General features: G+C 51.3%; 1 protein-coding gene across 3 annotated transcripts in view; it reads right to left on the reverse strand.

Moving 5' to 3' along the window:
- Positions 1–26913, reverse strand: part of SOBP (sine oculis binding protein homolog) — a 204583-nt gene that overhangs the window by 10463 nt on the left and 167207 nt on the right. For 2 of the 3 annotated variants that reach the window (XM_075554702.1, XM_075554700.1), the window contains one exon: positions 10374–12329. In XM_075554702.1, coding sequence (XP_075410817.1) covers positions 10377–12329 — 1953 coding nt within the window. In that variant the 3' untranslated portion in view covers positions 10374–10376. Of the gene's footprint in view, positions 1–10286; positions 12330–26913 lie in introns of those variants that run through there. The other variant, XM_075554701.1, reaches the window with a different exon arrangement.

The raw sequence follows: 26913 nt of genomic DNA on the forward strand, positions 1-26913 counted from the left end.
CTTTCTCTTTCAGATGGCATCCATTGGCTTGTCCGGAGGCCTTGGGATCTGTGTGCCACACAGGAAGCGCTCAGTCAAGAGCAGCTGCTCTGAGGGCTTCATGAGGACTTCATGAGGACCGCTCAGCTAGTAAATGGCAGTTTTAGAATCCGGCCCCCTGCTCCTTGCCCGGGCAATGGTGCCTCTCTAAAACAGTGATCGTGGCCATTTTGGGGCATCCCTGATCCCTGACAGCAGGCTTATTGGTACCCATGTCACCGAGGGACAACTTACTGCCACTCCCTCCCTCCGCTAGCAAAGGGCTCAGCTGGGATCCGAAGCCAGCCCCTTCCACACCACCAAGGATGCTCTTTCCCATGAAACCGCTGCCACCTTCCTCCACTCCCACGAGTCCCCCGTGGCCATGTGCACGGGACGCCTCAGAGGATTTCAGGACTGTCTGAAAGGCTGCCCGGGACACAGATTCTGACACCATCCCTGAAGGTGTCGGAGGTACCGCCGGACACGCACACAGACAGCACTGCGGACAGTGACTTTGGGCATCTGAGGGGGTCGCTTCGGGCTCTTGGTGTAACAGGGTCCTCGACAAGGAGAGTCCACGGCCACACCTATCACACCCCTCCCCCAAGACAGCCTGCTCCTCGCCGACTAAGGTTCCAGGCCACTGACAGCAGAGCCTGTGCCCCTGGGAGTCAGGGGCCGGCCAGTCTCCCCCGGCACTGTGAAGTCCCCCGAGGCCCACCTCTGGGAATGGCCGCAGTGGCCTAGTGCGCTTGTAGTCTCCATGCTGCGGCCACCCCAGCCTCCAGCCAGGGCCTTCCACTGTCGTTGGCCCTTATGACAATGCAGCGCACCAGCTGCTGAACAGTTTTGCCCCAGCCCAGATTCCCTCCTGTCACTCCTGCACTTCAGGGACGCTGCCTCCCGAGCCGAGTGCCAAGCCCTCAGCTGCCTGCTCTCTGTGCACCGCTTTCCCAAGCCCATCTCCTCTCCCCTCTCCATGGTCAGGCCTCTGCTCCAGCCAAGCTAACTGCGGTCATCCCAACGCAGCTGGCCCTTTCCTGGACTTAGTGCTGCCCGTGATCAGGCCTCCAACTCTGCTGGCTCGGGTTTCGGGACAGAGCCCCACGTTCACCTGTTTGCCTGGACCCCAGCAGTGACGCTCTCCTGAGACTCTTCTCGCTCATGTGCTCAACACATTCTTGAGTGCCCACTGTGACAGCCCCAGGGTGGGCCACTCAGTTACAAGGGTGAGTGGACTGGCCCTGGCCTCTGCCCTCACATCTCACATCTGCTTGCCGCTTCTGCATGTTGCTAATAAAGTGAACTTAGCTCTCCCTCATCCCGCTCAGCAGGGTGGAAGCTGCTCAAAGCATGGGCGGGACTCCAGAAGCAAGGGGTGTCTTCCGTTTCCTCTTGTTCTCAGGTACCTCTGGGTTCTGAATGAAGTCACTGGCGAATATTGCTCAGCACAGATGGGATCTGTTTTACTTTTTAGGGAGCTAAATGAACACTAGCGGGAGCCCTGGTGGTGTAACGAGTTATGCGTCGGGCTGCCAAATCCATCAGTCACTCCTCCGGAGAAAGACAAGACTTTCAACTCCCAAGCTACTGACTTGCTGACGCACCCTGCTGTTTGCTGCCCGCTTCCTTGACCTTGGACGGGCAGGCCACATGAATTGAAGGACTTCCAGTATATTAACTGTTCTACAAAAGTGAGTTGAACTGAGTCCTCTGTACTGCAGTGTGGACCAATTAGCTGTTACATTCCTTCTCGCTGTATAGACCTACCTACCTACCTACCTACCTACCTACCTACCTACCTACCTACCTACCTATCTATCTATCTATCTATCTATCTATCTATCTATCTATCTATCTAGCTATCTAAAAGCATAACTGTCCTGGTTTTGTTTCTCCAATGGCAAGACTTCCTCTCATATTTTGGATCTGTTGTCAGGAGAGACCAGTCCCTGGTGAAGGACGTTATGCTTGGCAAAGCAGGAGGGGCAGTGAGAAGAGGGAGGCTCTCGATGAGATGCACTGACACATTGGCTGCAACAATGGGCTCGAACGTAGGAATAATCGTGACGATGATGTAGGATGGTCAGTGTTTCGTTCGGCTGAAGGTCGTTATGAGTCAAAGCCAACTTGATGGCATCGAACCGACCATCACAACCCCTGGGTGGTGCAAATGAGTAATGCACTTGGCTGCTAACCGAAAGGTTGGGTGAGCACCTTGGAAGAACGGCCAGACACCTTTTTTTTTGTTAATCAGCCACTGACAATCATAGGGAGCACAGTTTTGCTCTTGACACGGGGTCGTCAGGAGGCAAAATCAACTTGAGAGACTGGCACCTTTAGGGAAATGGAGACAAAGGGGGTTTTTTGTTTTTGTTTTTAAATCAGAGGCCACCAACTGTGTGTGTGGCCTTACCTATATTTTTCAAAGAAGCTAAATTCTACTAAAAATAACACTTGACCGAAAGCCAGTAGAGCTGTGCCAGAGTCAGGCTGCACCTTCAGAGCATCTCCTGTAAAGGCGCTCAGCTCCCACTCAATTACAGTAATCTAGCGGGAGAAGGCTGTGGATCAAGTACTTAAAAGTGGCTTATAAATATTTAACGTATAAGCATCTGACAGATCATAAGGACAAAGTTTTACTTTTAACCGCATATGCTCCAAATATCTTGAAACGACTTCTAAATATGGGTTTAAAATATCAAAAGGACTTGTTGATGGGATGCAGGGCTCTGCAGAGAAACTTAAACCTGGTCATTCTTGCTCCCACAATACCCAATCTGCACGATTTTTAAAGGGCGCGTGTGTGGATTTCCTTAGAAAAAGATCACGTTACCGTCTGAATTTCCACAACCAGAGTTGAAGGATGAAATACAGGGGTTTCTCTTCTCTCACCAAATGCAGCTTAGCCATTTTGCTTCGAGATAATTTGTTATTGTAGGTTGGCTCCAGTTTAAAACAGTACGTTTCAGAAACACTTGGAGAACTAAGCCAGCTGCAGGAAGAACATCAGTACAAATTGGGATACATGTTGTATGGGAACGCCATTCATTTTCAGTACCCAAAAACATGCCTAGGGAAATAATCCATGCAAATGAGGGAGAGCGATACTTTTGTCGGACCTTCATATGAAATGAGTCTATAAAGTGTATTTCTCCCTTCTGCTTCTTTAAAATGTCATCAGTCTCGTTCTTACACCCTTTTCACCCCACACGAAGCACAGCTTGCTATCAAAGACAGCTACGGCAGCGGGTCCCCGGGCATGAGACAAGCAGCATTGATGTGGCCACACATGTCTGGTTGGACATGAGGCTGGGAGCCCTGGGTGACTTCGATTTGCCACCGCCCTAACTGTGCAAAAGGCTTTCCGGCTCTGTTCCTTTCTCCACAGCGAGGATGGCTTCTGTGCCCGCACTGGACAAGCGTCGCTCAGGACATCACTCAACGTCCTCCAAGCAGCTGAGTTAAGGGTTCCCAGGTGCAACGTAACTGGTTTTCTTTTTTAATTCCAAGTTTTTGTTGTTGATGTTTGCTCCAATCATGTTCACTGAAACCAAACTCACTACCTTTGAGTCCATGCCAACTCCGAGACCCTATAGGACAGAGTATAGAACTGCCCCTGTGAGGTTTCTGAGGCGGTACCTCTTTACAGGAGTAGAAAGCCCTGTCGTTCCCCGTGGAGTGCCTGGTGGTTTCGAACTTTCAACCTTGTGGTTTGTGGCCCAATATGTAACTGCGATGCCACCAGAGTTCATTTTCACTAGACTCTTTGAAAATAACAACTGAGGGGTGCTTTCTTGTGGCCCATCCCCCGTGGATGGGTCACACGCTCCACTCTGAGCTCATTCTGCAATTGTCCTTAAGCCGAGCGCCGTGCAAATGCTCACAGACCCAGAGCGGACCTCTCCACGCTGGAGTCTCGAGCGGGCATCGGACGTGGCCCTTACTCCTTCCTCTTTAAAGTTAGGCCTGTTAAACTACGCCTGCCCTGACTTGGTCATCTTTGAAGGCTGGGTCCTCCGGCTCTCAGAAGCGAGTTCCTTTACGCCCTCAGAGGAGAGCCACTGACGAGACACAGCATCGTGTGTTTACACAGCCGCTGGGGAGCACAGGATGTGCGCAGGCCACCAGGCCACGGCAAACTCGAATGACCACCTTCTCTCCCTTTGGCACCATCTCGCTCACAAGAGTGCCGGGTAGCGGCTTGGGTGGCGGTAGGTGCTGCAGGCTGCAGTGTGTTTTGGCCTCAGACCCCTTTGCCCGCCGTAACGCTTGTCGGCATGAAGGGAGTGGCCATGATAGAACTAGGATGCACAGGCAGGAGGGGGAACTCGTTAGAAACCGGCCAGGGGGCTATTCCCAGGGCCCTGCTGGGGAACGGCCAGGTAACACAGCATGCTGGAGAGCTAGGGAGAAAGGACAGGCACCCATCTGCTCACCCACTACCCAATGCCCATGCCCTGGTGTTTACTGACCTGCCCACTACTCTGACACCAGTCATTCTGGTCCCTTGGCTTCAGTGGCAGGCGAAAGGCATTTCCCCAGACTGGAAACATTGAAAGCCTTCGTGCTTTGGAAGTTTCTAGCTTATATCTCTACTTGCTTCCTTTTTCCTCTTTGTTCACTACAGAGACTTGGAGCATTCGGTGACTTCACGACAGGTCTGTCACCTTGGGGATTTCACCACTACGGCATTCCGATTGAGGCTCGGCTAGCACTACGCTGTGTCGCTCCCACAGTGAGTGTGCAGTATGATTTCCACAGCTGATGTAACAACCCTACATTTCAAGGAGCGTTTGCAGTTAGTCCCGCTTCCTCAGAGTGTCGAGCAGAATTCCAAGTGGGACACTGCTACACTGCTTCCGAGATAGATCTGCAGCACGACTTTTCTACAGCTGAAAAGCATGGACCCATTTGTCCCCAGAGAATGCTTTCTCTCTACTCAGGCAGCTGATGCTGTCCCCATGAAACTGCAGGAGAGTCGCTGTGGGTTTTACCCAGGTGGCTAGGGGTCTGGGGATGAGGGCCAAGGCTGCGTTGTACTTGGAGGACCATCAGGTGTGGGCCCGGGGCACTTTATCTCACTTGCCTCGTGCCAGTTCCAGCCCTGCTAAAAGTAGAGTGGTGGCTGCAGCAGAAAGAGGAAAAAAAGCCAGTCACACAGGTCATCTCATATCCTATCATAACCTGATAGGGCCAGAGCCAAACGCCAGATGAGCAGACGTGCAAGCCCTCCCTCAAACCCCTTTGTCCAAAGAGTTAAAATAGCCCAGCCCCACTGAACAGGGTGTGTCTAAGGCCTTTCTGGACATTGTTCAATCCAGGAAGCCTTCCTCGATGAGCCTGAAACCATCATGGGAGCACCCCCTGCTTCTGCAGGCCTCACGTGCACAGCCCCCACCCAACCACCTTCTTGCTGGGGTTTTCAATCCCCCACTCACTGCCACAGAGTGGAATCAGCAAGGTCAGGAGTTGGAAACCACCAGCTACTCCACGGGCTAAAGACAAGCAAGGCTTTCTACTCCCGTAATGAGTTACAGTCTCAGAAACCCACAGGGGCAGACCTGCCCTGTCCACAGGGCCACTGTGGATTTTACTTGCTAGCTGGTGCAAAATGGCAAAAGCTCTTGGCTGCTAACCAAATGAATGGCACTCAAGTAAATCCAGCCCGGAGAGGGCTATAACCATCCATCTGCTCCTGAAGCCCCAGCCCCTGGGAACCCCAGAGAGCTCAGTGCCCCCCAGACACACATGAGATTACAAGCTGGAGTCACCCTGACCGCCGTTGGTTACCAGTTAGAACTTTTCGGGCATCGGCATCCCGACAGGTTGGCTCCACTTTTAACACTAGGGATGATATGGCCAATGGACATTTCCAATCGCTGGAAGCTAGAACTCTTGAGTCGCTCCAGTCAGGCTCAGGACCCAAGCACATCCCTCGTCTACTGTCTTCCCCTTCTCATATGCTGCCTGCCTGCCTGCCTTCTTCTCGCTCAGGGAGCACTCTCTCCTGGTGCTGACTCAGCTTCCTCCCTCAAGCTCCCCAGTTGGAGAGGCCACCCTTTTGGTTTCTCTAATGAGGCCACGCAGCACCCTCCCACCCCCCCCCATCCCCCGCCTTGACACAGTCTTTTCAGGGATGGTGGCTCTATGACCAGACGAATACTTCAACTATGAGAAGCCAGAAGGACAGGCACTTCCTCCCGCTCTGGCAGAGGAAACTTTAAGCAGAATCCTGTCTGCTGGGCCTGGAGGTGTGCCATGAGTCGGGCCAAAAGCGAGCGCCTAGCCTTGTCTGCCCGCTTGGAGAAACGCACCAGCCACTGGGAGCCACGGGATGGGAAGCAGCCTGAACCATTCCTATCAAACTTCCTGAAAACCAGAGCTGCTCCCAGGGGTGGAAAAAGTGAGGGCGAAAGGGTTACTCATGGGTACACATTTTTTCCATTGATTATTTTACTTAAAGAGAAGATGTCATTTCCATGGAAAATTAAGAGGGAAGAGGGAGATTTTCTTTTGAATATTTTTAAACATTCGCAAATGGTTACTCTGAACTCCCTTGTGTACCATAAACAAGTGTAAACTGTAGAAATTCAGAAAATGTACAAATACAAACAGCTCGCCCCCAAGCCCCTGGACTAAGACAAAGAAGAGAGTATTCCATTTATAAATGGAATTTTTTGTGGATAGAATTGTTTGTAAAATGTTTATACATTGTTTTCCTTATTATTGGGGAAGGGGAGTATTTCCCGCCTAGCCTACAGAAGCTGCAGAGCTGGTGTTTGGAGTCTTAAAACTTTAAAACTAAAGGGAATTTTCAACCGTTTAAGGTCTTCAGCTACATCCTGGGAAAATACCTGTCCCTTCGAGTAACCTATAATCATATCAACACACCACCCACCTACTGCCCTAGGGTCGGTTCCCACGCATGACAGCCCTGGACTAGAACAGCCCCTTTGGGTTTCTGGAGCTGTAGATCTCGACAGGAACAGAAAGCCTCTTCTTTCTCCTGTGGAGCAACTGGTAGGTTCGAACCACTGGACCTCGCTGTTAACAGCCCCATGTGTAACCCACTGTACCGCCGGGGCTCCTTATCAACGTGTAAAGTCTATCAAGCAGAAACAGAAGCACTTCAACTTCAGTTGGGAAGGGCACTATCATTTCCAAAGAACCACGGAGTGAGATTTCTTTGGACACAGTTGCAGTGGCTTGGGCTCTTGTATGAGAATGGTGACCAGAGTGACCAGCTGACTCCGCTGTGAGCAATTTTACAATGAGCCACCAACGAGCACGTCACGAAGGCACTCGCCGGCACCTTATCCACCACAACTCTCAGTCTGGGCTTTTCTGGTTTGGGTGTTTTTTTCTTTTCTTTTTTTCAGGGGGGTGTGGCACGGGTGTTAGTTTGTAATGATTTCCACTTTGTCTTTCACCCATCGCCAGTGTTCACCGTCCAGGCACAAAAGCCACACCATCTTCTAGTCACCAGACCCCTTTTCAATTTCCCCAGCTGTATGCATGGGCTGGGTTTCTGAAGGCACAGAAGAAAAATAGCACCGGGTGTGCCCAGCAAATGAGGAGGGTCAGAGAACGAGAGTGAATTACGGCCGGGGAGCCTGGGTGTCGAGGTGGCACGGGTAACAGGACAAGAGGACGTGTGATTTAGTGGAAGAGAGATGCTTCTCCCCTCATCTTAAATCACTTGCCTCATCACCCCACTGTAGCTGGCAAAGCCTGCGTGTTTCTGACTTTGGAGAAAAGCTGTTATTTCTTGGGTGGCCCCCTTATAAAAAGAACTCTCCTATCTCCACGAGCTGTGGCCGCTTTCATTACAGCATCTCCTAAACTGGCTTGAGCCAGGTTAATAGTTTTACTAATGACTCTGGTCCGCACACAAGACCCTTGCCTGATTCTTTTTTGCGAAACATCTATCATCCGAATAGCCACTGCACATTTTATATTCTTACATGTTGGTCCCCTGCTAGATGATGTGCTAGTGGTACGATTCTTGACCTGGTCATTTCTCAACGCAGTAATGGAAGTAAAATCTTTCACCTCCTGTTCATCCTTTCATCTACTTTGAATAGGTGCTGTTGGAATGTGTTTAAAATTGCAACCCCCAATGCTTTCTGACGTCCTAACGCTTGTTCCTCTTTATGCCCCTTGCCTTCTCATTGCTCACTGCTCCGTCAACCAGATTAAATCATGTTCGTGGAGGACTCAGGGCCATTGTCAACCGGGTTGTCTGCAAGAAGGCCGGAACCATCTGTCTTCAAACAGCGGGACTCAGAACATCAAGAAGGAAAGGTGAACCGGACCAAGTTTTAATATTTTATTCTGACTGGGAAAATCTCAGCGGAAACCCCCAAACCCACTGCCATTGAGTCCATCTCAGCTCAAAGCAACCCTGTAGGACAGAGTAGAACTGCCCTCGGGGCTTCTGAAACTAAACCTTTACTAGAGCAGAAAACCCCATCTTTCTCCCACAAAGCAACCAGGGGGATTCGAACTGCTGACCTTGTGGCTGGTGGCCCAATGTGTCACCCACGACAATACCCGGACTCAGTGGAAAAGGGAAACCTCATACTATGGTGGCCAAGTAACCTTTCATACCACCCAACCACCTCAAGCTCAGGTTCTGTGCTTCCCAAGAGAAGCCTCTAGGTTAGCTGCCCATGCAACGATGCTGACTTAAGAGTCAATGGGCTAGACACATGAGATCAGTCATTTCAGTCCACAATTACACATCCCCCTGTGGAGCAATGGACTGGGATCCTAGGCTTGTCGACGCTGCTACTGGAAAACCAAGAATTGAACATTTTCTGCAAATGTAGGGAAGTTTGCCGGCAGGCTTAATTTTCCCTAGGGACTTTGCATCCAGACAATTGAGGATGAAAGAATTTCTTCAAGTAGGACAAGAAAGAGACTTCTACCTTAGTCTAGTCATCTATAATGGTTGATAAAAGACATATGCTTCTGGGATCAGACAGCCTGAGTTGGAATCATGACCTCCCTACTTACTAACTTGGTGATCTGGGGCACGTGCCTTAGTCTCTCTGTACCTCAGTTTCCTCATCTGTACCATGAAGACACTACTGTTTGCAGTGATCAAAACAGATGCTACTAAAAACCATTTGGAAAAGGGCTTGCATATGCAAGTATTAACAGGTTCACTTCCTACATCCCAGACCTTCTTCCTCCTAGGGTGGAGACGTGGTTGTCTTGAGTATTTTCCTCTCTGCAAACAGCAAATGAACTCACCTGGCCAAGAGATGTTTGCTGCTCATCGCGAATGATGAGATAGCTCGAGCTCTGTATCTGACTGGTCTGAATTAAACAGGGGCTCCCCCACTTACCAGTTCTGGTTTGGTCAATATTTCTAAGTCTCACCTTCCTGTTTGTTAGAGGAAGATGCTGCCTGATCCGGTAGGATTCGCAGGAGGCCCAAATGAGGTCACGCCTCATGCCAAATACGCTGGTTCCCCTGCCCTTCACTGGAATTGTGGAATCAGAAGGAACCCCACCACGAGGTTACCGAGTTCAGCCAGGCAGCCCTTTCCCCTGTCAAAGCCCCTCCCTGTCTGCGAGGTTATCAGCAGTCCACTGAGCTGCTCAGGCCAAGAAGGGGGCAAAGGAACGCTAGTCATTGAGACATGGGCCTGTCCTGGGGAATGGGAGTTGGTGGCTGAGGGCAGAGCTCACGTGCGGTGGGGGGAAAGGGTGGTGCAGGGAGGGGCCACAGACCATTTCTCCAACAGCTGGCTAAGCAAGCAGGCCTTGGTGGTCTGGGTACTGTTGGCCTAAGCATACAAGATTCGTTTTTCTTCTCATCTCCCAAATGGGCTCCCTGCATCATAGAGAAGATTGAATGAGTTGGGACATTTGGCTGGCCAGGTCACCGTTCTGGAAAGTGGCCCAGTTGATGGCTTAGTGGAAACTTTGCGCACAGCCCTGCAACCTCGAGGCTGAGCTCGCCTTGCCCCGGGGGATGCACCTTCGCCCCCACATCTGCCATCTTCCTAGCCAGGGTGAATTACACAGAAGACCGGAACAGGGGCAACAACAAGAGATGTCATCAAGGATCGGGTGTTTTAAGCCAGGCTCCAGAATGGGCTTGCCCAGTGAGTGAGGGCCTCTGGGAGAGGCTTTCACAGGCTGTGACGGTTTCCCCCACTGTAAAATGGGGGCAGATGCTACCTAACCATCGTTAAGCCTCACAGACGTCGGACCAAAAATGTGACCGCAAGTGAACACACACCACGACCTATTGCGGAACACAGCTGGTGTTGTGATGCCCGATAGAACGACCTTGGGAGACTCGAGGAGACGAGGACCCCGGGGGACATACAAACCTTTTACTTATTCTGATTTCGAATTCGCAGGCACCTCCTTTTGAGTGGCGGCTCCAAGTCCTCGGGCCCGGCGCTGAGCATGGGCGAGGAGATGATGCACGGCGCCAGAGCCGTCTTCTCGGCGGGTTTGGGCACAGGCTGGATCACGCAGCCCGTCTTGGGCAGCATCCGCAGAGCGTACGCGTGGTCCTCGTCCGCGGGGTTATTAAGGTTCGGGTCTGACTTGTCGCCCCCCGCCAGGGCCTCCTCCCCTATCAGCTTTTTGGCCACCTCCCCGTCCAGGTGGCAGTTGGAAGCACAGTTGTTCTCCTTGACCGATTCCAGCTCGCTCACCGCCGGCTCGTCCGGGGACACGAGCTTCTTGGGGGGCGCGGGCGGCGGCGGGGGCGGCGGCGGGGGCTGCTCGGGCGGTGGCTCCGCGCCCTTGGCGCCCTCGGCGGCCGCGCCGCGCGTGCCGTTCACGATGACATTGCAGGCGGCGGCGGGCTCGGGGCCCGCGGGGGCGCCGGGGCCCGGGTCGCCGGCGGCGGGCGGGCTGCAGTGGCCGTCCCTGCAGCCGCCGCAGGTCCTGCGCTCGGCGGCGCCCGGCTCGCGCTCCGCCTTGACCTGCGCGTGCAGCGCGCGGTGGATCACGTTGTGCAGCCGGGCGCGGTGGCCCACCGTCAGGTCGATGACGCCGTCCTGCGGGCCCTGCAGCACACCGGGGAAGCCGAGCGGGCCGCCCGCGCCCAGGGGGCTGCCGGCGCGCCGCGTCAGGTCCACCACCTCGCCGCGGCCCAGCTCCGCGCCCGCGGGCGCCAGGCTCAGGGCCTGACCCGAGCAGCCGGGCGACGAGTCCGCGGACTTGCAGGAGCCCTGCTTGGAGTTCCGGGGGGACAGCGAGTGTCCGCCCGGCTTCCCTCCCGCCGCCGACGAGTCGCCGGGGCCGCTGGGAATGAAGCTCTCCCCGTTGCTGGAGAATCCGTTGGGGGGCTTGGAATCATTGACGTGGGGGATGGGGATGGGGATAGGGATGGGCACGGGCAAGGGCACGATGACCGGGTATGGCACGAGCAGGGTGGGCGGCGGCACCAGCGGGGCGAGCGACGGCAGCCCGAAGTTCATCATCTGGGGCACGGGCATCGGGGGGCCATTTGGCATCATGCTCACCGGAGGGAAGGGGAGGCTGGGCAAGGGGGCGCCCGGGGGCGGCGGGGGCAGCAGGCCAGGGGGGTTCCCGGGCATGGTGGGCGTGCTCGGGGGGTGAATGTGGGGAGACAGCAGCGGCCGGTGCATGGGGCTAGACGTGGGGCCCATGTTCCGGGGCCCTCCGGGCGGGGGCCCGAGGCCGGGGAGCATGGCGTTGGGCAGGGGGCTGTTGGGGCTGGAGGCGTGGTGCGGCGGCCCCCGGATGAAGGGCGGGCGGATCTGCTGCATGATCTGCTGTTCCATGAAGATGGGCAGCGGCACGGGCCCGCGGTTGGTCATCACCATGGGCGGGCTGCGCGGCGGGACGCCGAGGGGGGGCCCGATGCTCGCGGGGGGCTGCACAGAGACCGGAGGGAGGTTTGGGCTCTCGCCGATGGGGACGGCCTTGGGCACCGGCGTGGGGATTTTGGTGACCGAGCAGTTGGCAGTGTCGGATGGCGAGACGGTGGTGGACGCGGACGGGCCAGGGCCCTGGCTTTGGCCAGCTGCAGCTCCCGGGGAGGGGGCCTTCCTCCGAGCATCTGTTAGCGGGATATTCCAGGAGTCTGGAGTGAGCAGCTGCACCCCGGGGCCTTCTGCTTTGTTTTCCAGGGGAGGGTGTAGTGTGCCGCACAGCCCGGCTGGCAGGTTGGCCTGGGTCTCTTTGTAGAAAATGTCCATTTTGTACTGATTGAGGCATTTGGCGCTGCAGAACTGAAGCCTTCGTTCCCCGTCCCCAAAGTCCAGATATTCTTTCGTGTGTCTTATGTGCTTACACCAGTCACATACCTGCAACAGCAATAAAACAAAAACACCACAACACGTAAGAGGAGCAGCTTCCTTGGGTAGAGGGCGGTTCATGTTTCACATAAAGGTTCTTTCAAACGCTACCACCACGTTTCAAACCGGCTGATCGTTTCCTTCTAAAAGGTAAGATTCCACAATGTCAGTAAAATGAGGCTTGCTTCACAAATATTGCCTCCTTACAACAGCACCCATCACAGATTCCTGTTCTTTCCTTTCGAGTGTTTCTTTGCTGTTGAAAAAGAAAGTGTGCTCTCTAAGTCTGACTTCACAGGTGGGTCTGAGCCCCTCTCCCACCCCCACCCCCACCCCAAATTAGAATGACTGCACACACCTGCCATCCCTTCTCATTTGTCAAAGAGGCTCACTGTACATGTGAATCTCTAGGAGCTTTGGAGGAAAGGATTTTCCAGAAAGTTCAATGGGCTTGACACACAAGCCCTTTCAAATGCTCCTCAGCGGAGTCACCTTAGGCTACTGACTGTGTTCGAGAATGCAGTTGGGAAGATGTGCTATGTTAGCCAGAACACCCTTTCTCCCTGGCTTCCACGGACAAACACGGAATAGTCAGGAGGTCCATGTGAGGTTTAGCTATGGCCAAGCTGTGATGCTAGAATTCTTTTTTCTTTCTTTCTTTTTGAGCTGTTTGCCCACTCTCTTTTAGTCGTCAGGATTTTCGGTGACATTTCTTGGCAGGCGGTCTTATTTAACAACTTTTCAAAAACCAGAGAATATTTTCTAAAAGTTGTCCTGGCCTTCCCCTCCCCCTTCAAGTCTACTCCTGGCAAAAGAAAGACATCACCAAATTTATTTTAAAGTTGGGCGGCAGAACTAATTAAAGGCTGAGAGCTTTTCCCAATTGGAACTCACTAGACATCAAAGTTCAGAAAATAGTCAGCTCAGGCTCAGCACCCATTACTTGGGAGAAATTATTGTGATTTCATTAACACATTAATTTTGCAACACCATCAGCTCTCACAGATGGTGAAGACATGATCTACAATTCAAATATGACTCTTGTTTGCACAAATGTCTTTCCTTCATATGGCATTTTAAACAAGAATTAATATGAGTAATCTCGCCACAGCTATAAACAGATAAACAGATGTCAAAATTTCCAATCGTTCCTTCAGTGCCTTTTCTGACAGAATTTTACACACACAATATATTTTTTTCCTGTTGGTCATTTTCTCAGCATTCAAAGCATACAGCAGGAGAGAGGGCCAATTCTGAAGCCCAGTGCAATCGAGAGCTTACTGAATCTGAGTGTGCCCCCACTCGAGCACGCACTCCACAGCATCCTTCGTGGAACCCTGTTTCGGTGGAGGATGTCTGCTAGTGCGTGTGCGTGCGTTTAGCTATTGTAAACTGGTCGCATTAAGAGATGATACATTTTAATAATGATTGGTCACATAAACAATGCACAAACAACATATGCCGGGCACTTGATTACTCATGTCGTCGAGCTCTCAGCTTTCCTTGACTATGAACAGCGCTGGTCGGCCGGTAAGCCATGGCGGGCTCACACACGCGTGGCAGATGTGCCCCCGCAGCTAAAGCTGCACTCTGCTGCTCACCTCTTTTTTCCCCACTGATGTTCAAGGTAATAAACGTGATGGCATGAGATGGGACACTTCTGGGCATACGTTCATTTTTGGTTTGGTCTCACATCAAAATACTTCCTGCCAAATATGCGAAGAGAGCAGGCTGGCTACAGAATGGTCTTTGATGATGAGAGAGGCATTTCCAGAATTTAGGGATCCAAACCGTGGGAGTCCCTGAAAGAACAGGAAGCCACTGCAGTTCTGTGCTGCACCGCATGGTCCCACCTCTGTTTGCGCTGTGTCAGGTGACAATGAAAGTGAGCTTTTCTGATCACACTGAGGATATGCGGCGTACAAACAAGGGCAGAATCACCTCTGGTGAGAAGACAAACAGCACCCACCAGCCCCTGAGCATTCTTCACTAGATAACGATGAAACAGGCTAGTTGTGCAAACAGGACACACTTAAGCTATTTTAAAAACCTGATCATTTTTGTGTGTGATCATTTTAGTTGACAATGATGGGGCATTTGAATTCCACTTAAAAATACAACCATATGCATCTCTTTCCATATTCGGCACCTAGAGAAACCTTGGAATGTAAATTTTCTATTTGAAGTAAAGATCAAATATAGTTCCTTTAATCATGAGCCCAGGGGTGAAAGAGCAGCTGAGCTCTTTACCCAAAATGTGCATGGTTCAAACCCACCAGCCGCTCCGCAGGAGCAAGATGCGGCAGTCTGCTCCCGTAAAGGTGTCTAGCCGCGGGAACCCCGTCCCGTTGGTCAGTTCGATGCTGTCCTGTAAGCTCTCTCTGAGCTGTGAGTCTCTCAACAATGGGTTGGGTCTGGGGTGTGCATCATGAATCAGAGAACACTCTCATTGAGGTCCATGGGCGGAAGAGGAGGCTTTCTACTCCGGTAAAGATGCCCAGACTTGGAAACCCACAGGGCAGTTCTAGTCCGTCTTATAGGGTCACCGTGACGCAGAATCGACTCCATGTCAATACCAATGCATTAAAATAATTAAAAGAACACACCAAATTCCCTGGTCTATTTCCTTTGGATTTTTTTTTTAACCATAAGGGGGAAGGGTTTTCTGAACTCAATTGGTTTTTTAAATGCTAGATTGGACTATTTGCCTCTAAAGGATTTCTCTGTTTCTTCAGCTAGATAAATATTTTCAAGTGGAGTAAAAAACACACACCAAAGATAACTTAAATGTTCTCCAATAACTCATTGGTGAATAAGGAAGGCTCTTAGATCTCTCTCAGTGAACAAACAAAACTCTCCACTACCTTTTATCTCTTTTTACACAAGAAGAATTACAGGCATCAAAGTTGGAGGCCAAATTCTCTTTCAGTGAGAGCCCAATCTAATGGTTAGCTAATTGATTTTTAACATGCCAAAGTGTTTCTTTACTTGTGTGACCGTGTGTGACTATCTTGTGTTGTGTGCTTTGTGCATTTGTGTCTCCTTGCCTTACTATATCTCACTGGAGAATGCTGATCTGAAAATACAGGAAAGTCATCTTTCTGATGAAGAAAAAAAATCATTAGAGAAAAAAATGCCACTTAAGAAATAATGCATCAAATCCGTCTTACAGGACACATTATTGAAGATGAGGTCAATGAATTGATGGCCCAAATGGCTCTATCATGTGAGGCAATAAAACCCAGCACCATCGCTCATTCTACATCTTTGCTGATGACATCCTCATGGTAATTAAAGGTTTCACTTAAAGAGACCGGGCTGATTGCTTAAGATGTGATAGTTGGGTACAAAGATATACTGTATGCCTCTCACTTTAATAAAATAACATATGCATACCCATGGAATATATAATGTGTGTCTCATAAACTGTGGTTTTCTGAATTGTGGTGGTATGGGGATATTTGTCCTTTTTCCCCCCGTAGAATCTTTTACCATATTCAATTATATATGTGTGTGTCATTGAAAATGGCTAGATAACTGAATAGACAGAACTGGAAACAGTATATAATTAACAGAGAAATATGAACAAGTACAGGGCTCAACTCCCGGGGTTCTGGCATGGTTCCCCCCTCAGTCCACCCCAGCTTTGTTGCTGTAGGATTCTAGCCTCTCTGGTTCCCCTTCCCTGCACAACAGGCCCAGATTTGACAGAGCCGAGGCCACTAGGGGACTGAACCATCGGCTAATGCACCACCGGGAAACGGGACAGCTGACGTGCTCTATATCGCAAATACGTCATGAATCACCAGAGACAAAAAGATCACACAGAAGATAAACAAATGAGGAGTCCATTCACCCTACAGTGCCAGTCCTCAAAAGAGATGCAATTCACCTTCCTGGGAGGTGTCCAATTCTACACAACAAAATGAACATTTATTTTCGTCCATTTGGCATCAGTCTATTTTGGTGGCTCACTGCCAGGGTTGTACTTATCAGCTCAGTGGCCTGGTGCATACACTCCTTTCCTGTGAAATAAATGCGTGGCAAGCTACACCGCTGAACCACTCAAAAGGCCCTGCCTCGGCAGAAATACTGCTCACTCTTGATATTAGCAAACCAAAAAGCAGGACTTCTGGTTCCTATAACTCTTTCCATCTTGCATTTCCCCTGGAAAGCAAGCACGCTATTCATGTTGGCAACTGAAGCTTTATTTTTATATAAACGTCCATAGTCAAAGTCAAAGTATGCCATGAGGTTACCCACAGGGGCACAATATATACATTCTGCAGGGCTTAAAAGACGATTCCTGGTAACTGGGCGGTGGGGGCTTGGAGGGGTGGGGGTTGCTTCTAATTAACACATTAATCAGCTGTCAGCTTCAAGAGTAAAGTTCACCTTTTAATGGAACTCACTGCTGCCTTCTGAGTGGTGATCCAGCATCAGGCAATATTTAATGAAGAACCCCTTGGGCTGAAATCTTTCTTCTCTGGGCAAAGACATTTGCAGCAATGGAACAGCAACACGATATTAGCAACCCCTTTCATGGCAGGAATAATTTGAAAAGCAGGACAAAAATAATTCTCCCAACTTTTCACAAATGCCAGACCAATGGCTGTCAAGTTGTTCCAACTCATGGGGACCTTGTGTGTGTCCGAGGCAAACTGCGTGCCATGTGGTTTCCAATGGCTGATATTCTGGGAATAGATCCCAGGCCTCTCCTCTAAGGTGCCCCAGGGTGGACTCGAACATGCAACCTTTTGATTAGCAGCCGAGGTGTTAAACGTTTGATCATACCACCCAGGGACTCCTCTCTGATTATAGCACCCAGCTAACAGCTCAGACATTGGAGCTCCACGTGCAAAAATATCACTTGCCATAGAGACAGGCCCTCTAGGCTGTAGCACGTTGATCTTGTCAGTCAGGCCAGCTCACAGAAAATCATGAGCGTACCCATGAATGAAGCAAAGGAGGATGAAGAGGCATTGGGCAGGGTTGATCAGGATTTGAAGGGTTCAGAGTCTGCTCTACCCATGGGCAGTTACCTCAAAGAATGACTTAAGAGGCTCTGAGTGGTTCCCACCTGAACACCTGCTCCTAGCCCTACCCTGGAGAGGCAAGGTTTCAGACCAGCTGAGCCTTGGAGTTTAGACACGACTTGCAGCAGGTCCCTAGGTCAGTGCACATGAAAGACAAAGGAGGCGATGGAAACCAAGTGGGATTTGGAATGGCAAGATGGGAGTCTGACTGCAGACTCAATGTCTCCATGAGCAGTGAATTCTTCTGCAAATCTCAGCCTTGGCTTCTCTAACTGGAAAATGGAGCTCACAGTTACGGCGAGTAATGTGCACCAGGCAGCTCATTAAGCTTGTGACCTAATGTACCTGATGTCCCAGGAACACTGCATATGTTTGAATTCATTTGGTGGGGAGGATGCTCCTTTGACAAGGTGAAGAAGAAAAGAGAGACTTTCGTCCATAGGTTTGCTGTCTTTGAGCTAGAAGCTGGTGTCTTTGAGCTAGCAGGGGACATGCTTTACTCTGAGTGACTACGTGCTGCGTCTCACGCTCGCCACCCTGTCCCCAGGGTAGCAGAGGGCTGTCTAGGCAGCCTTGAAGCCCACCATCCAGAGAAGCCTCTACTTCGATTCCTACGGCACCCTCTTCTTTCTCCAAGGCCAGCCATTCTCTAACTCAGGCCAAAGCAGCCAGGCTGCTCGGAACCAAGTGTTTGGACCATTTAAGTGAGTAAATCCTTTTAAGCTCAACTGCTGTTTAAACGGTGGAAATCATAAACAGTGCTATGTGTGTTTTATTTAAAAATGAGGCTGGTAAACAATCTGCTTGACTCATTAAATGGCAGGATGATCTTCCAAAGGAAGAACCAGAAGCCACAGCGCCAGATGCCTGTATGACAGAATGACCCACTGCTGCCCTGGAAGAAGGAATGCGTGAGGGATGAGGCCCCATGGAGGACAAAGCTCATTGTTCTCCTTTCCTTTGCAACGTTGGATTAAAGAGGGAAGGACAGGAGTGGCCTAGCCATGGACAAGAGAGGAAAATGATGACCTAGTCATAGGCAAGCGAAGCCGCACAGAAATCAGGAGACTTAGAACCAGCGAGGGCTCTGCCTGCAGGTTTAGAATTCACCAAGATGGTGTTTGCCACAGAGTTCTTTTTTATTGAAGCACCATGTTTGGGTTTGAGTTTGTTAGTTTTGCTTTGTGGTTTGGGCTCTCTCTTTCTGGAAGCAGATTGGGAGCTCGTCTTTGGTAGAATTGAAAAGCTCACTAGAAAACTGCCCGGTAGGAACTTTTTGGGGTGACTTGAGTTCTGCTTCTCTTGTAACTGTGCAGCTGGGTTCCAGAAATCTGGGCTCAGGTCCCTGGAGAGCAGCCTCCTCTTTCAGACGCACCCTGAGCTCTGCCAGGCCAAGCAGGGAAGGGCTTGGCTCTTAGTGCTTGGTCAGAGACCAGCTTTGACCGTGTGCTCACCAAGGCCCTCAGCAGCTGCTTCTGCCGTCAGAGGAAGAGGTGGACTCCTGGCCTATTTTCTGCAGCCGGGGATCTAGCCTCCCAGCCAAGCCCCCGATTCAGACGAAGGTGATCTTCCCCCTTTGACAGGGTCAGATGTTCAGGTTTCCTGAGAGAGTTCCCCGATCATCACAAAGCTCTCGGATAAATTTAAGCTGGATAAATTCAACTTACATCTTCATCTAGAGGGAAACTGAAAAACCCAAACATCCCACAACCTGGTCTGCCCAGTGGCACAAGCCTGACTCTCTGCGTCCCATTGGTGTGAACCTGAGAGACCACACGTTGGCTCAGTGAGCTCAGATCAATGAAACAAGCTTGAAGGGAACTTGGGAGGCCACCCAGTCCAGCCTGGTCTCCCAGTGGGGGCCGGCATTGCATCACCCTGAGCCTCAGGTGCTCCGCCGTAATGATCAGATCATCAGTAGTCACCAACCACCCCCTGGAACATGAGGAGGAAAGGAATTGAGCAAGTGACCCCGACGAGTGTGCTGTCCCACACTCACGCTGCTGCCAGGCCCTCTGGCTCCATTTCTCTCCCCGTATCAACTCCAGAGACTACCTTGAGCAGTAGCCAAGAGACTCCAAGGCAGCGGTTCTCAACCTGTGGCCTTAGGAAGGTTGAGAAGCGCTGCGCTAAGGACTACCTGGCCAGGACACTGAGCTAACAAAGCTTACGTGGATATTCACGGCCCCTCTGGCAATCTTGCACCAGCTCGGGCTATCTCAGCGCACTCTCCGGCTGCTGGTGACCGCTCGCTCACCTGACAACCATCCATGTTAGACTGGACCCTGCCGGGGACATTTTCTTACACTGTCACATTTCATGCCGGGTCACAGGCAGGCCCAGCTTCCACCTACGGATGCTAAAGCCTCCTCACCTTGGTTCTTGGTGTCTGCCTCTCCCCAGTCTTCAAATTTTTCCAGTAGAAAGTTATGTGTTTCCTTACAGCGCCTACTGCATTATATGATTTGCTACTTCAAGCCCCCGTTTGATGTCATAATAAGACATGGTACTAATAATGGTTAACATGGTGTAAGCACTTCCTTAGGCACTGTGCTCAGCAGGCCTCATTAATCTGTACAAATCATCACACGGACGCGGGTTTGGTTTGGTTCTTTAACCAGTTGCCATCAAGTCGCTCAGGACTCGAGACAACCGTGCAGGTGTCCACACAGAACTTGGCCCCGCTGAATTTTCAGTGGCCGATATCTTGGAAGTTGATAGTCGCTGTTCTTGAAACGCACCTCTGGGTAGAATAGCAGCAGTTTAGATCCATTCAATAACTTGCCCGAGAATATGCCTGTTTAAACACAGGCTTCCATGCCCATACTACTCCACTCTGGCAGGATTTTTAAAAGTATTATTATTACTGCCTTTTCCTTCAAGCCTACAGAATGAAGATAACTGACTACAGGTGGCGTGGTGGTTCCATGCTGGGCTGCTAACCACAAAGTCAGTAGTTCAGAATCACCAGCCACCCTGTGGAAGAAAGATGAGGCTTTCTATCCCAATAAAGATTAAAAAAAAAAGAATAACTGACTACTGTGGGATAATATTCGTCTTTGTCTTGAAGCCTCCAGAGTCACAGACCTTTTGACAGAGAGGATGCTTCACAGGTGAGGCCAGCCTGCCTCCATTGAACTCACCAAGCTCAAGTTCCTACTTGGGTTTCCAAGAGTGGACTTCAGGGAAACGCAACTACTCCCTGCAACAGCGAGATCCATCAGGCAACCACACACCCGAGAGTGATTCACACCAAACTGATATTTCTCCCTTGCACAGACTTTCCTGGAAGCCCAGCGAGAACGACATATAATTGGAGAGCCCGGTGGCATGATGGGATACGTGTTGGGCTGCTAGCCACCAGCATGTCGGAGGTTCAAACCTGCCAGCAGCTCTGAGGGAGAAGCATGGGTTGGTCTGCTCCCGCCAGATGCACAGCCTCAGAGCCCCACGGAGGGTCTCTCTGAGTCGGAACCAGCTGGAAGGCAGGCAGCAGGCTGGGTTTTTGGAGTTTGGTGCTGTGGGGCAAGAGAAAGGTGCGGGTCCACTTCTGTTAAGATTTCTAACTTGGAAACTCCGAGGCAGTTTTGCTCTGTAGGGTCCCTCTGAGGAGGACCCAGGTTTGGTTTGGGTGGTTCTGCCTGGGGCAGCCCACAGATCTCAATCCTGGGCAGCTCTGATTGGTGGAAAACTGAACCAGCTCCACCTGTCTGCTGCTTCCACAGATTGTACTCGTGCTCTGGGGGCTCTCCGCACTAGTCAGCTCATTTCCTAAGCTCAGCCATCTACCTGCTTTTAGAAAGCCCTTACTCTTAAACTCCCAGTTCTCACCGCTGGTCCCCAGGGGCAGTTTGCACAGTGCCACTCTGCCCTCCCTCACAGAGAATCTTCTACCTTGACTTTGCCACCGAAGAACGCATGCTTTGCCTAGCAGTCACACGCCGGGGTTAAGTCTTTGCTTCGTCAAAAGAGAAACAGTCGTTGGCCATCGCTTCGGCACCAGGCTTGAAGCTTTCAGGCAGTGGTGCCGTTTCATTCTCCCTGCAAGCTTAGGAAGGGGCCACCAGTTCCTCTTTTTTCCATTTTATTTGAACGACTCAAAGAGGTCATGTGGTTTCCCTCAGCCCTCCCAGCCCACACACCGTGGAGCCAGGAGCCAGGCAGGCCTGCGACTACTCCACACCAATCCTGATCTTTTGAATTCTGCCATGCTGCCGCCTCCTTCACCCTGGGTTTCTGGTCTACTAAAAACCATTCCCCCTAAGTACTCACCTACCACGTATTGAATGACACCTTCAAGGACCTCTGAAGGGAAGCCACTGGGTTTCCTGGCTGTAAGGTTTCAGAAATTAGAAACCTTTCCCCAACTTTGAAACAGTGGCCAGCATCCGTCCATCTCTGACCTTTCTGAGTCCTCGTCTATTTGCCAAACTCGAACAAATCTCAAGTTAGGGACAGAGTTCTTCTGGGGAGCTTAGGGATGCAGAGTCACTTAGAATAACAGGTGCTGATCTTTACCTACGGAGCTCTGGTGGTAGAGGGCTTACATGCAAAGCCAGCCGTTCCAAGCCACCTGCCTCTCTGAGGCAGAAAAATGAGGTGTCTGCTCTCAAAGTGTTCCAGGCTCAGAAACGCACGGGGGCAGTGCTACCATGTCCTGCAGGGTCCCTCACTCAGAGTCAATATGGACCCCATGGAGTGAGTTGGGCATGGCTTTTGGTTTGGCTCTAGCTGCCTTGCAAATCATATGGCCTTCTTTATGGTGTTCTCCTTATTCTTTCAAGTTTAGAGAACATTCTCTTTATGAAGACAAGGAGAGCCAAAGAAAAGTGGCCCCTCTTGCCTTCTCACCCCCTTTGGATTTCTCTCTCTCTCTCTCTCTCTCTCTCTCTCTCTCTCTCTCTCTCTCTCTCTCTCACACACACACACACACACACACACACACACCACTTGCTCTAAACACGGCTACCTACTCTGACTTCTTCCATCACTGAAAACAATCTTCAAATTCACGGCTATCAAGTCAATTCTGACTCAGAGCGACCCTATAGAACAGGACAGGACTGCTCCTGTGTGTTTCTGAAACTAACTCTTTACGGGCATAGAGAGCCTCATCTTTGTCTTGCGGAGCCGCTGGTGGTTTTGAACCGCTGGTCTTGTGGTTAGCAGCCCAACTCCTAATCGATGTGGGGGTCTCCTCAGGGATTCAACCCCTAATTTCCTTTAAGACAAAAGAACCCCCCCCCACACACACACAGCCAACCACCAACTGCACTAAGCCTCTGGTGGTGGGACCAAGTCTACCTTTTCTGAGAACTTAAAGAACCCATCTGCTTTCTTAAAATCTAGGGTATATGACCTATCATAGCTACATTCTTTCGCTCCGCCACGGCCCAGCCCAAGGTCATTTCCCTCTCCATTCACACCCCAGGCATCTTGACTCTGCGCTCATCAGAAGATGGTCAAAGTTGGATTCCTCTCACCACCTCACTATCCAGAACTTCCCAAAAATGGAAGACATGATCAACTACTCTGCGAGAGGAAGATATCCTTAGTCGTGATCTAGGTCATTTGTCCTGTTGTTCCTTTGCTAGTCAATCTATCTTTTAATGACTGCTTCACATTTTCATACGAGATGCTCCCAAAATAAGGCGCTCTGGTGGCACAGTGGGTTCAGTGTTGGGCTGATAATGGAAAGGTCAGAGGTTCAAACCCACCAGTCACTCCTCAGGAGCAGGATGAGGCTGTCAGCTCCCATAGAGACTTATAATCCAAGACACCCTAAGAGCAGTACTTCTTTTTCCCGTAGGGTTGCTCTGAGTCAGAATCAACTTATTAGCAGTGGGTTTTTTTAATTCAAAAATATAACTAATACTTTTAGTGCCAGCTTTTATTTTCCTAGGTTTCCACCTTGCCTTGCCCACTCTGGTGCACGAGACATATAGTATATGTAAATATATATGCCATGGTCTGTTTTCCTGAGCTTTACTCGCCCAGACAGATATGCTGATGGGATAGCTTGTCTCCCATTTCAGCTCCATCTCTACACATGAGCCCCTGCCCATCTCAACAGTATCTCTGAAATGGTTATTTGTCTTTTAGGTGTCCGCAGTGCAGGGTCAACGGGTCCTTTTTCACTCTGCAGAGAGACAGCAGAGGCCATGTGTCCAGGCCCCTGATCTGCCGACTCTTGAGAAGGACCCGGTCCCTCCTTCCCTTACCCACTCCCTCCTGTGTCTTACCCCCTTTCTGGTGTCTAGTTTTATGGATTTCCCAGGGATAATTCTCTCTCCCCCCACCCTACCTCACAAGTTATGTTGTCTGTGGACTGTGTTTAGCCTCTAAACATAGTTGCATCCCAATTTTCTATCAATGTCTTGGGCTTTGACTCCTTCCTTGGGAAGCAGGATGGTTTGGTGAGGAAAAGAGCTACCTTAGGGATCAGAAGATACAACCCCTGCCTGCGCTGAGGTGTTGGGTCCTGTATCTGTGCCCTCAAGCCCCCTACCTGCCTCCAAGGACACTGTGAGAATCAGAGAAAGCAATTTAAATGGAAGCACTTAAAAATAAATAAACTGCCATACAGATAAAGGTATTTTCAGCTGATCCTAAATAGTCAACATTTTGATCTCTCTCTATAAAAAAAAACCAGAACCCCCATTATTGAAATTCAGTTATTAAAAACCAAGAGAAAAACCCCTGTCTCCTGTGAAGTGGACCTAGGAGGAAAAGCCACACAAGAGAAACAGAACCCAGGAGGGAACCCAGACCAACAGAAACCTTGACCCTGGACTTCTCCTCCACTGAGCCCCCAGTGGCTGGTGGCGTGTTTGACAGCAGTGTAATTGCAATAATGAGCAGGTTTTCTCGGGCCAGGTTGTGGTCCCAGGCTCTCTCTGGGCAATTTTGCCCTAGGCTCAGCTTCAGGCCAGCACCAGCCGCCGGGGCCAGAGTCACCCCTGGAATCCCTTGTGCTCAGTCGCACACAAATGTGACATTTATGGCATCTGGTGCACAAGGCTGCAAATGCAAAGGGCTTGGTGCACTGGGCTCACCAACTTGCGCAAAAGGGCCACCTGGGCTGCCTCTCGGCTTGGTGAAGCCATTCAAAGTCAAGGGGGTGGGGGCTCCTGCTTAGTGAGCATTTCCTTGGTGTCTGGGTGGGCTGTGCCAGATTCCTCCTGATTTCCCTTCTGCATGTTGGCTCCTTTGTCTCTGAAGAGCTTCTTGGTTGGTTTGTCTAATTCTCTTCCATCTTTGTTCTGTGAATTCGGCCCCCTGCTGTGCTAAGTACCTGGTTGGAAACCAGCGCTCCACTAATGCTAGGTCCTCCACAGGGCATCCCTAATACAACTCACTCCTGAGCAGCATGCCCACATCGCTGAATGGTGGGAGGCAGAATGACCTGGGCTAGAGATATGCATTCAGACATCTTCACACACCTGGTAATTTGATCAATCCTTTCTTCCAATACTCTCAATAGACACAATCACACGACCTATCCCCAGACGCTGTACAGAGATGAGCCACCGAATCCTATACCTCATTTGAGAGATAAGACTGGCAACCGTGGTTACTGATCAGACGTTAGTATCTGGGTACGAGCCTCCGTGTCACAACCCCACAACTACACCATTTACTGGCCTGCTCTGAAGAAGGAAGTGAAATACAGGAATGCCGTCTCCATCGGACCAGTGCACTCACAGTGCCTGGGGGAGAAGAGACCCAGAGGTGGGGTAGTGGGGTAACAGAATAGCCGAATCCAAACATCTGCAGGCCCCCAGATCTGGTGAGGCACCAGAGGACGGAGTGTCTGGAAGGTAATGTAAATAAGTGATGTTGGTCCCCAATCTTCTAGTGTGGAAGAGCTCCCCGTGAAGTCAGGCCAGTGAGGATGGTATACTCTGTGAGGGCCTGGCTTTGATGTGCGTTGGCACGCGCAGGAGTGGGGAGGAGCCAGAAGGGAAGGGTTGGCGATCAGGACTGTGCACTAAGCCCTTTTGTGTCAGAACAGAACCCATTTGATAAGGAGTGCCGTCCGGGGCTATGGCCCCATCTCCTCCCTGGTCATCGCTGACTGGACCCAAGGGCACCTCAAGACATCGCCGGGGCTCTGCCTGACTGTGGCAATATGTCGCCCAGTGAGCACTCCGGCTCGCTTCGTTGGAAAGTCCGAAATCGAAACACCGTCCGGAGACGGAGTCGTGGTGGGCAGAGTGGCTGGGTGAATAAAGGCAGAGGACCGCAGAGAAAAGGCAGCAGGAAGAAACCACAAGAGGCCGCGAGCAGGCACAGAGGTGGAAGGGGTCGGAGGAGGAGCCCAAAGAAGAGCCCGCTGCAGGGGGCTGCGCACCTTAGGGGAGAGCATGGGAGCCGGGCACACTCAGGCTGGGGGCGACCAGCACCGGGGCTCGTGAAGCTGGGCAGCAGTGGCTGCTCTGTCCACCTCACTCCCCACTCCATGATCTTAGGAAGTCAGTGTAGGTCCACAGCACAAGCTTGCTCTTATGTGACCCTCACAGGCCATTCTGATGCTTAGCAACCCTCTGTATAGGTGTAGAAAGACCCATCTTCCTCTCATGGACTGGCTGAGGGTTTTGAACGGCTGACCTCTGGGTTAGTACTGTGGCACGATGCATGCTCTTGATTTAAAGACAGGAAGGAGCAGCGCCTTCTGGGCCCACCTGCCTTGCTTGGTCCCGAGATACCTCCGCTCAGTGCATCAGAAGCACCTGTGGCAGGTTACTACCTGGTGCGCTTCCCAGGGACGCCCCAGGTGATGCAAGCCATGAATAGGCGCAGCTGCTCACTGAGAGGCTGGGGAGGCCGGCTCACCTGTAGGTCCCTTGGAAGAAAGGACAGTCAAGGACAATCCCGTGGGGGCCGCATTTCACTGACATCCCTGGGGCCAGCAAGTGGAAGTTCGTGGAAGGCGCCTGGACACTGGGAGACACAGCGGTTCTGCGGTGGGCTGCCGCCCCGCCAGAGAAGGGTGAGGCTTGCTGCTTCCATAACGAGTGACCCAAACCAAAGTCGCTGCCACCGCGTCGATTCTGCCTCACCGTGACCATACTGTAGCCCAGGGGTAGAACTGGCCCAGCGGGTTTCCGAGATGGGAATTCTTCTCGGTTGTAGAAAGGCACCCTCCTTCTCCCTCCGAGAGGCTGTTGGTTTTGAACTGTTGGCCTCAGGTTGGTAGCCCGATAAGTCATGATGACGCCCCAGGACTCCTCCATAAAGAGGCACCGTCTTGGAAACCCACGGGGCAGGTCCACCCTTGGGATGGACTGGATGGCAGTGAGTTTGTTTGTTTGTTTGTTTGCTTGTTTGTTTGGGGGTGGGTTGGGGATGTGGGGAGAGGAGGGTGGCAGGTCTTCTGGAGTGCAGGGTGCTCGGAAGCAGGTCAGCCCAAGAGTGAGCGGCCTGCATCAGCTTCAGAAGTGGGACCTGCGGACACCAGGACATGCCCCACCCAGATGCCTGCATCGGCCAACGCTGCCATCTCTAAGACTCCACTGAAAGCAAAGGAGACTGCTCCCCTGGGCCCTGCCAATCCC

This window comes from Tenrec ecaudatus, chromosome 7 (assembly GCF_050624435.1).
Source record: "Tenrec ecaudatus isolate mTenEca1 chromosome 7, mTenEca1.hap1, whole genome shotgun sequence".
Taxonomy (NCBI): domain Eukaryota; kingdom Metazoa; phylum Chordata; class Mammalia; order Afrosoricida; family Tenrecidae; genus Tenrec; species Tenrec ecaudatus.